Source organism: Myxocyprinus asiaticus, chromosome 40, assembly GCF_019703515.2.
Source record: "Myxocyprinus asiaticus isolate MX2 ecotype Aquarium Trade chromosome 40, UBuf_Myxa_2, whole genome shotgun sequence".
In the NCBI taxonomy this organism is placed as follows: Eukaryota; Metazoa; Chordata; class Actinopteri; order Cypriniformes; family Catostomidae; genus Myxocyprinus; species Myxocyprinus asiaticus.
The window spans coordinates 18023272-18038204 of NC_059383.1; the positions used below are offsets into that span (position 1 = coordinate 18023272).

General features: G+C 40.9%; 1 protein-coding gene across 1 annotated transcript; it reads right to left on the minus strand.

Annotated features, from left to right (window-relative positions):
* Positions 1-1266: 1266 nt before the first annotated feature.
* On the minus strand, positions 1267-8313 carry LOC127431329 (claudin-3-like). The gene is made up of 3 exons (XM_051681729.1): positions 8259-8313; positions 2803-2951; positions 1267-2698 (listed from the first exon to the last, which is right to left on the minus strand). The coding sequence occupies exons 1-3, from the start codon at positions 8296-8298 to the stop codon at positions 2027-2029; spliced, it is 861 nt and encodes a 286-aa protein (XP_051537689.1). The 5' UTR covers positions 8299-8313; the 3' UTR covers positions 1267-2026.
* Positions 8314-14933: the final 6620 nt, after the last annotated feature.

Genomic DNA, 14933 nt, shown 5'->3' on the forward strand with positions numbered 1-14933 from the left:
CTCATGTCTTTTTGTTTGCTTTGAAACTTTGTTCAGTAAAAAACCGTTAACTGCACATGTTGTTTGCATTCGCATATTCTCCTGCAGCATGACATGGGTGAACATCTGTGCATTTATTAACACAACAAAATGCCCTTACACTTGACTGACAAAATTTAATTAGTCTATTTATAAACCTAAATCAATGGTCTTTACAGTGTGTTGGCTGCATTTGTCTGTTTATGAACACTTTACAGCCAAGTTACCTACAGTAACATAACCATCCTTCCTTAAAACATCCTTCCTTACCTCTTGATACTCTAACAATGGATTTGTTCATATTTCTGCAAAATAGTGACGCAATGCTGTTTAGATTCTTTATAAGCAGAATAATGTTTGTGGTATTGTCCTTCAATTAATAAAACATTGTATTTAATAACATAAATGTTCTGTTTTTACACGCTGGATTAATGAGGTTGAAATTAGATTTAGTTTTGAACCCTCTTGAATCGCCTTGAATTACAGAGAATATACAGACTAGAAGGAAGCATTAGTTTAAAAAAAATAAATAAAACACCTTGGTGACTCATTTTGCTGCACGGACTTCCCCTCCCCTCTAACAGGTGGAAACAGGGTGTCACCCAGAGGAGCATTGTCTCCATGGCAGCAGTGTTACAGAGCATACTTTAAATCTTGCCACCATGGGCAACAAAATCTAAGTGGCTGGATTATGTTAACATCCCTTAAGGGTTAGGAGTTATGTGTTTGCCCTTCACTATGGTTTCATTGCCCTGCTGCCTGACTTATGTTTGAGGTTCGATATATATATATATATATATATATATATATATATATATATATATATATATATATATATATATATATATATATATATATATATATATATATATGTATATGTGTGTATATATATATATATATATATATATATATATATATATATATATATATATATATATATATATATAAAATCTCCCCTTTACCAGAATAATGTAACGTGTACTGAAGGCTATGTGTGGATCTTTATGTGTTTTAATACCTTCATAAAGCAAACTCAAAACACTTTGTGCCTTAATCATTTAACTTAAAATACCAATCCCTCCCTCCCAGCCCAACCATTCAAACTGGTTTTGGTTGGATCTGTCTGCCACCACCTATGACAAACAGTACAGCTTTTCTAAGCTTTGTATGCCTGTTGGTCTCTCCCAGAATGTGTATTCACAATACTGCCCCAATTATATAACAAAGGAGCAATGTAAATTGATCTACAAGGTACAACCACTCCATCAGCCCATATCATGCTATAAACGACTACTTAATTTTGTTATCAGCTCTTTTGCATGTAATCAAATTTAATAATATAAAGGCAACACAATGGACATATAGTACTCCAATGATTATGAAAAAAAAAAAAGAAACATACGTATGTGGATAATCATAAACGCAACTCTCTACGAATTATAAAAACATTGTACAAAAAGTTTTAAGGAAACTATACAGAAACAAGTTCAATCTGATGTAAATACATGCAAATACATGTAAAGAGCTAAACGTCTGCCTGTTCCTGTCTATGTTAGTATTCAACAAAGCATCAGACTGAAGCAGGGACAGCTTGCTAAAAAAAATATTTACTGTATATTAACTTACACAGAACAATGAATCTATTTTCTGGTCTGACATATAAGAACACCATTTAAGATGACCTTTTTTGTATCACATAATACAAAGAACATTATCGGACAACAGTTGAACATTGCAGTTGAAAAAAGAAAACAGGTGAATTTAAACATCTGAAATGATATAAAACTGGAAATGTTTTAACACATAGCAAACATATCAAACTCTCTCACAAAATCCCTGACAAGTAAACCTATGAAACCAGCCCTGAACACACACCAGTCTTAAACAGAGGAAAAGCAAATATTGACAGCATCGTATGACCCTTCATTTCGGAGTCCTCTCAGAAGTATCTCCACCCCGTGTGTATGAGATCTTCAAATCCTTCTTCTTTCTGCAACAAAGCAATATTTTAAACATAGTCCTTCTTGTCATAGCCACCACTGACGGAACGTGGAGCCGAGTAGCCCATTCTTGGAGGTTTGTACTTCTTCTCCTTTGGGGGACAGGTGCAGCACAACATCGCTCCTCCAATTATTAGCAGAGCAGCGGCTGCAAATCCTATGTAGAGGGATGCCCCAAGCTCTCTTTGCTGAGCGTTGCTCAGAAGTGGGTTGTAGAAGTCCCGAATAGTTTGGTTTGCCACCCAGGCCACTGGAACGAGCTGTAGGATGCCAGCAAGAATGAAGAGGATGCCAGAAACAATCATCACTTTAGCCTTGGATGCTTCGTCCTCGATACAATTGGTGCACTTGGCGCCCATGATGGAGACCATCACACCAAGGATTGCCAAGATGATGGAGATGATGCACATGGCTCTGGAAGCCTGCAGATCCTGAGACAAAGCTAGCATGGAATCGTAAACCTTACATTGCATCTGTCCAGTGCTCTGGACAACACAGTTCATCCATAAACCCTCCCAAATGACTTGGGCAGTGACAATGTTCGCGCCAACAAAGGCTGAGACACGCCACATAGGGAGAGCGCAAGTGACAATGCCAATGATCCAACCAATGAGGCCCAAGGCAATGCCCCCAATCTCTAATCCCATTGACATTGTTGCTTTTTTGGGTTTACTTCTTATCTAAAAACAAAAAGCAGCCACTAATCAGTCATTTCACAAACAATGAGGTGTACCCTCAAATAGAAGATTGTTTTTTAAATAGAAGGAAAAGGAACAGAATTTACCAAGTGCTGCGATCTCTTCAATGCCAATATAGATGTGTGTGTCCTGATCCTTTGTTTCTTTGTGTAGCCTACTATACTGATGTGAAAGCTGATGTAAAAGCAAGCAGCCTTTATATTCCCAAAGAGACAGGTGTGGGAGAAGGAGGAACCTAGCATGATGACATAGGGAGGTTAGATGCTATACAGGTTCTTGCACTTTTCACCTGCCTACTGTGGCCACTGTGGGGAGAACGACGATGCGTTTGTGTTGGCTTTCGCTTGTAATTCAATGCCTACTAACATTGTGTCTGTTGAAGTAGAGAAACTGGCTCAACGGGGAGGAAAAAAAACCTGGAGGCAGAGTCGATGACAAGAGGGTGGAGAAGGGCATTAATATTACACCTAAATTGGTGAAATGGTGTAGTTGCATTGTGAAAAATAGCACTGGATGTATACAAGAGATGCAGCATTTGAAGAATGTCAAAATGGCACTGATCAACAGAGCCCAACAGTGCCCACCCACTTTTTTAGCCATCTTAGTTCTTCTATAGAAATTCATCATTAAAGAGTTCTGAGACATGAACCAAACAAACCAGCTTTGAGGTGAATTACAATTACACATTTTCACTTGAAGCAATAAATAAATAAATACAAATAATAATATTTGAGTCTGAGTGTGTGTATGACTGTGAGTGTGTGTATGACTTTTGATTGCACGTTGGGACACTCATAGACTTAACGATGTTGGTCCAGGCAGTTGCGACAGCTGTTTTTGTAGTTGCACTCAGAAGACTGATTGTTTTTGGTAGAAGTGACTGTTATAGCCTACTTAAAATAATCAATAACTGAATACTTTACCCATCTTTTCATTTATTATTACACTACTGGTTGTTGTAAGTGTATTGTGCTGTAGAGAATATGTAAGAACATATTTATAATATTTTATTTTGTGAAAATAATTGTAAAAGTTAATAATTTTTAATCATTTTGATTTTCAATACATTGTACATTAAAATATGTTTAACTGTAAAATTGAATTGTCCATAATTGCTGTAAAATATTAAATATAAGCCATTTCTCTCTACTTTATTTCTCATTAATACACTGCATAAAACTTATTAAAAATATATATAAAAACATTATTCTATAAACATGTGTGATTCATTAATAACTACAACTACAAACCATTTAAATTATATGCTTTAGCATTTCAGTTAAGACAACCAAAGACTGCTTTATACAACTTATCAGTATGTGGTTTCATTAAACAAATAAAAAGCATTAAAACTTTATTTTAAATGTTTATAAAGAGAAAGAAACCATGGTAATAGTTAATAAATTTTTTATTTTAAAACAACATTTACTAATTCATATATTATATGCCACACTGGCTGATAAATGACCAAAATCACAAGTATTAGGCAAGAACAAACAAAATAAGGTGATTATTGGGTGAGAAGGATAACAAAGAGGTATATAAATAAACATCATATATATTTAGTCATTATGATGCTGCTATTAAGTCATCCCCACCAGTTGTGAACATTATATTACGCTTTATGTTGAATATATTTATATATGCAAAAATAAATATATACTTTACTTACCTTTTACCAGAGGTGGGTAAAGTAGCCAAAAACTTTACTCAAGTACAATTACTTTAAAAAATAAAATAATTACTCAAGTAGAAGTAAAAGTAATAATGTTAAAAATGACTCGAGTAAGAGTAAGAAAGTATGAAATAAAAAGAATACTCAAGTTGAGAGTATCTATCTACTTTCATATATAATGTAATGGATGTTTACTATCCTATATTCCAGTACATGATACACATTTAACATGCATTACAGAATGATTAATAATAATAATAATAATACTATTAATATTATTGTAAATAATGGAAATTGTCATAATTTACCACCATGTTGTTCTAAACCCATATGACTTCTTTCTTCCTTGCATCAAATTAAAGGGATAGTTCACCAAAAAATGTAAATGCTCTCATTTTCTCACCCTCATGACATCCCAGATGTGTATGATTTTCTTTCTTCTGCAGAACACAAATTAAGTTTTTTAGAAGAATTTCTCAGCTCTGTTGGTCCATACAATGCAAGTGAATGGTGACCAGAACTTTGAAACTCCAAAAAGCACATAGAGGCAGCATAAAAGTAATTCATATGACTCCAGTGATTTTCAGAAGCAATATGATAGGCGTGGGTGAGAAACAGATAAATATATATAACTTTATAATATATAAAGTCATTTCTTACTATTAATTCTCCTCCCTGCCCAGTAGGTGGCAACAAGAAGAAGAATGTGAAAGTGGTGATTTAATAGTAAAAAAGGATTTTCACCCACATTTATCATATCGCTTCTGAAGATACAGATTGAACCAGTGTTATTTGAATTCCTTTAATGCTGCCTTTGTGCTTTCTGAGCTTCAAAGTTTTGGTCACCATTCACTTGGATTCTAGTATAAACTAACAGAGCTGAGATATTCTTCTAAAAATCTTTGTGTTCAGCAGAAGAAAAAATCAACACACATCTGGGATGGCATGAGGGTGAGTAAATAATGCAAGAATTTTCAATTTTGGAAAAATTATTCCTATAAGGAGAAATGCTAACCTTAATCATCATTTAATTTACTGCATGTTTTTTTCCCCCTCCATATTTTGAAAGGTAATGGTGACTGAGGCTGTCACTCCCTAACATTCTGTCTAACATCTTTTGGGTTCCACAGAATACAGAAAGTTTCACAGGTTTGGAGGAACATGAGGGTGGGGAAATGATGATATAATATTAATTTAAAGGCTGAACTTTTAAGGATGCTCCTCAGATTTGGACGAATCTGTCAATTAGAAGAGAAATTTGGAAACCTTTTTCTAGTAATTATTACAGTGAAAAACGTGAACAACTTCACACAGTCCCAAAATATATATAATGTTTAATTATACACTGAAGCAAGATCATTCTTTATTCATGCCTTCTGTCATTATTTCACAGCTTTATGCATGTCCTGCGTGAATTTAATTCAGTGATGGTCCAGCATTGTCAGTGTCGAAATAATTTAGCTAATTAGTTCTGTACACTGGGTAAATTGCACCTTTTCTCTGTGTTTGGAAGCGTGTTGTCCATAAGACAAAGCCTCCCGCATCTGTCAAACACAGTGCACGCGCCAACCTTGCACGTGCAGAAATGCTCACAACCGCGATCGGCAGGGCAAAACATTTGCACTTAAAGTGGATGTTTACAAGGATTTATAAAGCAGGCACCAATATGTTACAGCACTGATATAAAAATGTAAACTTAGAAACTGAGGACATAAGAGCCCACAATTAAAGATTCATTCTGAAAATGAATGAGTATCACCATGACACAGACAAGCCCACATTGTCACAATCTCTAAAATTTACCTCATCGTGTTGGGGCTGCAATTTTACATCCTTATCTTTGTGTAAAATCAAGGCATCGCATGGAGTGAAGAAATGTTTGTTTTGCGCACTTGCTGCTGCAGTGTTAAACGCGACTTGAGTGACAGCGTGCAGCTGTGAAGTTCCGCTGTCGTAAGAGTCCCATTCAAATATCTCACTAAATTATGCAATTATTAACACTTGTTAAATTAAAACCAGTAATGTAACGACAGGAACGCTACCCATTGAAACGAAGTAAAAGTAAAACATTTTCATCAGAAATATATTTAACAGTGAAAAGTACCCACTATTAAACATACTCATAAAAGTAAATTATTTCCAAAAAGTTAAGTTACTCAAGTAAATGTAACGGAGTAAATATAGTGTGTTACTTCCCACCTCTGCCTTTTACAATCTGATTATAATAAATAACTTGAAAAAGCTTGAAAAGCTTTCCTTATTGTCATCATGGCAAAAATGCACCGATTGCTCGGGAATGCAGGGTGAGAGCTCCTGAACATGATGAACTCTGGAACTTAGCCTGAAAGACCGCTCTGAAGTGGTATTCGGGCAGGGGTGGATTTAGTGTGGGTTAAGTGCGCTGAGCTTTGGCCTGTTTTAGACATGGGACAGTCTTGAACACTTACTCGATGCCGCGTGCATGCACACTTAAGAATCAAGAACGCAAGTGGAGGTTTTGTTACAGGACCGTACTTTACGTCTTTCATGCGTGAATGAACTACAATCCCATGATGCATTATGATTGATGTAACTGAATTAAAAACAATGGAAGAATATAAAAGCATTAATTTAATTGCTTGATTACAAGTATATAAACAATATATTTTAGCCCTAAGTTTATTGCATAATATTCAGATATTTTAAAAGTGGCACATCATGGAAGTGGATGGTCAATGCAAAGCTCTTTTGTTGCATTTTGTTTGCCGTGATTCCCTGATTGGTAGATCTTTCCCTTTAGGATTCATGGGTAGTGTAGTTCTTCACAAGGAATTCCATCGTTAAACACTTATGTTTTAAATTAAGTTGAAATAATGTGTGCTGATGACTTCAAAAGAAGCATGTACTATTGGAGCTGAAGGTCTGTATTTAAAGGTATATCATTACAAACCAATTTGTCTATGGAGCAAACAAATTAGATTTTCCTTCTGGAACCCGTCAGTTGTTGATTGGTTATTGATTTTAAATGTGATTTTGTGTAGTGATATCTTTTAGATGAAGAATAAAGTTGGGATCACTGGATGAAGCACAGAGGAATCCATTTTTACCCTGTTTTTGTTATAATCAAAAAGACACTCCTTGCTCTTCTGTATCTTCAGCACAGCAAAACAGAGGAACAATTAAGGGCTTTTATGATGTAAGTACAAAGCTATTGTAAGGACTGAATGCTCAGGTGTCTTTATGTCCATTAGTGGTCACAAACAAACACCAAGAGATTCATGAAAAGGGAATGTTCTTATTAAGACATGCTGTGATTAGAGGCAGACAGAAGGCAAGGAAAGAGAGAGAAAACAGCTTTCAATTATTCTACAAAATTAGTTTGTGAAGTGCTAATTATAATCAACATTCATAGATTTCAAGTTACATTATTTTTTATTAATGCAATAACACTACTAGGTCATTATTTATTCATTTAAAGGGGTCATGACATACACTTTATATCCACTAATAATGTCAGTAAAGTTTTTTATGCACCAAAACAGTCATAATTTAATAATATATGATGATTTTCCACCCTGTCTCTGGCCCTCTGTCTAAAAGCTCAGTTTAAAGCTATTTGGCCCTTTAAGACTGTAAACGCCCACTGTTCTGATTGGCTAACATCGTGCAGTCCCTCAAATACAGCTATATTTGAAACTCAATCGAAAGAAAATTAACAAACTTTACATTATAATATATAACACTACATTACAGGGTTAATACATAACATTTACCCAGCATATTTCATCTGAATATATAAAAATATTCCCTAAATAGGATGACCAGATTCCTGCTTGTGGAAAATGGGACAGCCCCCTCCCAGCAAAATTGAAATTGACGTATCCTTACCTAGGCGCAGATCAGTGCGAAGTAGAGGGTGCATCCGCATCTGTAACTGTTGTCACCTTGTACTTTTCGCTAGCAGCAATTTTTCTCAGTGTGCGCTTGTCTTTTAAGAGTTTATCGTAAAATGCAGAGCAGTTCAGTCCAAAATTAAGATGTAAGAAAAGCATTGCCTTCATGATTGTTACACTGAGTCGAGATTTATCCGGTGTCCATGCTGCATTCATTAATGAGAACACACGCTCCACAGATGTCCCAGGCAGGCATAAAACAAACTCCACTACCTTGGCTAAGACTAAGAAGTTGATGGCCTTGCTCTCCAGCTCATGAAAAATGTCTGTCCATCTCTCAGACACTGCCGTCTTGTTCATGTTCCACTCAGTGATGCAACGAGTGACAATGTTTTTCATCAAAGAGCGTGGTTTTGTCAATCAAACTGAGAGCAGGGATTCTGGAGTAGAAGTGTTCAAGGCTGCTCTGAATGTTTTTCCACTCTGGGATGTCTCTCAGAAGGGCCCACTCAAGTTTTTCTGTGTTCTCCAATTTTGGAGGAAATCCACCGATGCTGAATAAAAGTTTCTAACTGCACAAAAGAAATCATCCGCTCACATGTCACCAGCTTCAACCAGGGCATCCAACTGCTTTTTAATGTCAGAGGATAAGAATGATTCCTCCAGCCTGGCCTGCAAGACTTTTCTCAGGTCATGAATGTGCAAAGCTATGGCCGTGCACAACAGAATGATAAGCAAAAAGTCCTTCACTTGCGTGCACCTTGTCAGATTTGGAACTTTGCTTCACAAAAAAATCACTAACACTTGGTGTGACACACTTACTTTTAGCAGCAACCACATCCTTTTTTGTATGAACATGCTGTGCGATGTCGGTGCGGCCTCCATGGGCGATGGAAAAACGAGCTCTACAAATCTCACACCTCACTTTACTAGGCTCTGTCTGTGACTCCTTTTTTAGAATTTAAACTCTTTTTGAAGATCCTCATTAAATGTACATGCACGCTTCCTTGACATTTTTCCAGCCGCAATTTCATCTGTGTGCTCTTTCAAACTGACTCTTCAATCAGTTCACTAACTGGATGTCTATTGATTGGGTACCGTGATTGGATAGTTTAATCCAATCATGTACTTCAAATAACATGGTGTGATTTTATTGGTTTTACAAGCCATATCCTTGGCTATCTTTGATAGAATACTCACTGTGACTGAGAAAGCTGCATAGGCTATCGAGAAATTTTAGGAGAGGGGAAATACGGGACAAAACATGATTTTAGTCGGGACACTAGAAAAAGTGCTTAAATATGGGACTGTCTTGGGAAAAACGGGATGTCTGGCCACCCTATCCCTAAAGCACAGCTGTGAGGGAAGGAAGGTCATTGGGACAGGAAGGTTCAGGTCTCAGGTGAGCTTTTAATCACAAACTTAGGGGTAACACAGTCACAACTGGCACAGTAACTTCTTAAGCTTCACAAACTCTTTAGCGTCACAGGCTCCTAGTCACAGCCTCTTCATCATCACAAAGTCTTTATCACAACTCTTTTAGCATCACGAACTCAGTAGCTTCACAATGAGATTCTCGTGCCAGACTCTCTCTCCCTTCTGGCGGTGGCGTGGCTGTTTATATGCTGCTCTCCCCAGGCTCACTGGAATTAGAGACAGGTGTTAGACATAATTTAGCTCAGGTGTAAGCGCCCTTACTGCTTTCTCTCTCTCCAGATGGGCGCTTGACCACGCCCCCGCTGCCACATACCCCCACTGCCAAGGAAGTTGGCGACAGCCATCTGTGCCCCCGGTCTGTGCACCACCTTGAATTTAAAGGGCTGGAGAGCCAGATACCAACGGGTGATCCACAAGCCATTGGAGTGGGGCATGGTCCGAGCAGAGGGTGAAGACCCGCCCCAGCAGGTAGTAGCAGAGGGTGAGGACCACCCACTTGATGGCCAGACACTCCTTCTCCACAGTGCTGTACTTGGTCTACATCAAGGAGAGCTTGCGGCTGATGTACAGCACCGGGCGCTCCTTCCCCTCCACCACCCCCAGTCCTCTGTCTGAAGCATCCATCTGTAATAGGAAAGGGAGAGAGAAATGAGGTGCATGCAAAAGCGGCCCCCCGCAAAGTGCAGTTTTAATTTGCGTGAACACCTGTTGGCACTGCTCTGTCCACTGGACCGGGTCTGGAGCCCCCTTTTTAGTGAGATAAGTCAGCGGGCTGGTGAAGTCTGAATAATTAGGCACAAACCTCCTGTAATAGCCAGCCAGCCAGAGGAACTGTCTCACCCCCTTTTTGGTCTTGGGTCAATATGGGGACGCACCTGCCCATGACCCAAGTGGAACCCCAGATACTGTACCTCCACCCGCCCAATCGCACACTTCTTGGGGTTTGCTGTGAGTCCCGCCCGCCGCAGCAATCTCAGGACCACCCTCAGATGCTGCATGTGCCGCTGCCAATCATTACCGTAAATGATAATGTCATCTAGATAGGCAGCGGCGTAAGCCGAATGTTGTCTGAGGATTCGGTCCATGAGATGCTGAAACGTAGCCGGGGCCCCAAACAAACCAAACGGAAGCGTCACAAATTGGTGCAATCCAAACGGCGTGAAGAAGGCTGTTTTTTCAAGGGTAATTGGTGTCAAGGAGATCTACCAATAGCCCTTTGTCAAATCCAATGTCGAATAAAATCAAGCAGTACCTAACCGATCGACCAACTCATCAACGCGAGGCATCGGGTATGCATCAAATTTAGACACTGCGTTGACTTTCCTATAATCCACACAGAGCCGCACAAACCTGTCGCTCTTAGGCACTAGAACAACCGGGCTGGACCAGTAGCTATGGGATTCCTCTATTAATCCCATATCAAGCATCGCATCCAATTCTTCCCGAACTATTTTCTTTTTGTGTTCAGGCAAGCGATAGAGACGGCTACGTACCACCACTCCCGGTTTGGTCTCAATGTGGTGCTGGATGAGGTTCGTATGACCCGGTAGAGGGGAGAACACGTCTGCAAATTCTTGTTGCAACTTGGCAACCCCTGCGAGATGATACGGTGAGAGGTGGTCTCCGCAAGTGACCGGGGTGCTATGATTAGGTTTTATATTCACCTCCGGCCCGAGCTCCGCCCTCTCCGGAACTACCGTAGCCAACGTCTCAGGGACCGCCTCGCACCACAATTTCAGGAGGTTGAGGTGATATATTTGACGTGTGCCCCCTCTATCGGTTCGCTTTACCTCATAATCAAGATCCCCCACTCGTCGTGTGACCTCAAAGGGTCCTTGCAACTTGGCGAGTAATTTGGAGCTCGATGTGGGTAGTAATACAAGTACCTTATCTCCTGGTGTGAATTCCCGCAGCCGAGCACCCCTGTTATACAGTCGCCTCTGTCGTTCTTGAGCTTGGAGCAAATTCTCCTGTGTTAATTGTCCCAAGGTGTGGAGTTTTGCTCTAAGATCAAGAACGTACTGAATTTCATTCTTGCTATCTGAAGGCCCCTCCTCCCAAGCTTCGTGGATGACGTCAAGCACCCCGTGCTGGCGCCACCCATACTGCAGCTCGAACGGGGAAAAGCCAGTGGAGGCTTGCGGGACCTCTCGTACTGAAAATAACAGGGGGTCGAGCCATTTATCCCAATTCCTAGCAACCTCGTGCACGAACTTACGAATCATGTTCTTAAGGGTTTTATTAAAACGCTCCACCAGGCCGTCTGTCTGTGGGTGGTAGACACTGGTGTGTATCGCCTTACTGCCCAATAATTCTTAAAGTTCGCGTAGTGCCCGTGACATAAAAGTTGTGCCCTGGTCGGTGAGGATTTCTTTCGGAATCCCCACCCGGGAGATTATCTTGAAGAGTGCCTCTGCAACACTGCGTGCTGAGATGCTGCACAGAGGCACTGCTTCTGGATATCGCGTTGCATAATCCACTAGGACTAATACAAAGCGATGTCCGCGTGCTGACAGCTCTAATGGCCCGACGAGGTCCATGCCAATTCTCTTGAAAGGGACCTCGATCAATGGAAGGGGACACAATGGTGCTTTTGGGGTGGCCGGTGGATTCACCAGCTGACATTCACGGCACACCGCACACCACCTGCGGACATCACCACCAATGCCCGGCCAATAAAACCGGGCTATTAATCGGTTCAGTGTCTTCCTTTCCCCTAGGTGTCCCACCATCAGATTACAGTGAGCTGCCTGGAATAGCATTTCCCGGCGGCTCCGCGGTATTAAGAGCTGGGTTGTATCTTCTTTTGTTTGAGTGTCCTGCGTCACTCTATACAACCGCTCATTTATAATCATAAAATAGGGATATGAAAGTGTGACACTCGGCCAGAGTGGTTGACCATCAATTACTCTCACTTAGTCGAAGGCTTGCTTGAGGGTCTCGTCTCGCGACTGCTCTATGGTTTGTTCCCCGAAATTTTATCACCAGGGTCACCATAGGGTATTTGTGAATATCCCCATGCACACACCTCACCCTCACCATTTTAGCGGTGCCCAATGCCTCGCATTGAACCAAGCATTGATTACGTGGTTTGATTACAACCTGTGTCCACCAGTGCTTGCTGAGTTCCCCCCTTGATTCTTACCAGTATCTGGTACACTCCAGCTCGGTCGGGGGCAGCCTGTGGGGTGTCGGGGATCCAGACCACCGTCCCCAGCTCCATCACCGGGCATTGATCCCGGAAGTGCCCCGGATCCCCGCAACCCCAGCAGAACGGCCCAGACGCCATGCCGCACCTGCATCGGCGGGCACTTCCACCTGAGGGGGAGAGCGATGGGGCACCATAGAGGTAGGGGGCAGTGTCCACCTCCTCAGGCGAGGAACTAGCTCTGGGGAGAGAGCAGAGTGAGAGGGATGGGGGTAACACATAGAGGGAGGGGGTAGAGAAGGAGAGAGAGAGAAGGGCTCTTCCGCCCTCGACGCAGGTGGTGGCACTGGACCCACTCCGCTGTCCCCTGCAGCAGTCGATGAATCAGCTGTTCCAGTACCACCTGGTCGATCACTCCCCCGACGTCACGATTCCCCGCCAGCAGCCATTTCCGGCACGCGTCTCGGAGCCGTTGGGAAAAGGCAAACGGGCGGTCGGTCTTCCCCAGCTTCAAGGTCCGGAACAGTTGGCGATCACAAAAAAAATGCTTCACAAACTCTTTAGCGTAACAGGCTCCTAGTCACAGCCTCTTAATCATCACAAAGTCTTTATTCAACTCTTTTAGCATCACGAACTCAGTAGCTTCACCATGAGACTCTCATGCCAGACTCTCTCTCCCTTCTGGCGGTGGCGTGGCTGTTTATATGCTGCTCTCCCCAGGCTCACTGGAATTAGAGACAGGTGTAAGACATAATTTAGCTCAGGTGTAAGCACCCTTACTGTTTTCTCTCTCTCCGGATGGGCGCATGACCATGCCCCCGCATATCAAACAGTCATGACATTTGAAATATTTGTGAATTAAACTGTGTATTCATGGTAGAGGTCTGCATGGGCCTTAAAATGAAAGACCCGTACCCGAGACCATGTGGCCCGACTCTACCTGGCCCGAACGATTCTGTCAGATTATAAGCCCGAACCCGAGTTGCAGACCTCTAACTCATGGGTCCGGTAGTGTTTAACTGCCGCATCTTTCAGTTCCTTGCAAAGCTTGAATCATATTGTGACTGGTTCAAAAGCAATCCACTCTGATATGAGCCAAAAACATACAATCCATGTTGAAATTTTCTGAATACCCAAATGTAATACAGTCCATGGTGATGTTGGGATGCTTCAACCGGCTTCAACAGGCCAAAGCAGAGATGCTGGTCTTCACATCTCACATCTTCCGCGTTTGTTTATACACAGGATTGCATGTATTTCTCCCAGTCAGTTCTCCCAGTGGCAGCAGCAGAATGAGATGCATTTTTAAAAGTTGTGCTTGTACCATTCTTAAAACGTGCCACAGATCACCGGAAACACATTGAAATGATTAGAGACGTCCATATAGTGCATTTGTACAAAAGACTAACAACTCGTGATGGGAAGATCGTATCATTTTACTGACTTCGATCTTTGAGTCTCGTTCAGCAAAACGAATGAATCTTTATTCAAGTCATTTCATTCATTTGAGCAGAATTAAATTAAAATGTTACATTTTCAATAGCTAAATCCCCCCAACATGTCTACTTACGCAAACATTGATTATAGTCCCAATAAGGAAAATTGATAATACAGTCAAGGACAAATTATGAGAAACAGAAATGATTAGTTCACCTTCGGAATCTTCTTGTCCGAGTCGTTCGTTCTTTTGTCAAGTGACAGCCGTATAGCGTATATGGCTGTCACATGACAAAAGAACAAACAACTCAGACCAGATGACTCAGGAGGTGAACTAATCATTTCTGTTTCCTGTGTGAGCAATGCATAGCGTATACGGCTGTCACGTGACAAAAGAACAAACGACTCGGACAAAAAGAGAAAACACAAAATGAACGAATCACTCTCTGAGACTACTCGATCTTCTGAGTCACATAAAAGATTCATTCAAAATAAACAAACCGTTCATGTACGACCCATCACTACTAAAAACTAAAAATAGTACAGATGGATGCAAAAACGGTCCAAGATGCCTTCAAAACAGCACAACTGCAAGATGAAACAAGATGGGGGTCTCCTTTTTAAGAGTAACTAAGTAACCTAACTTGA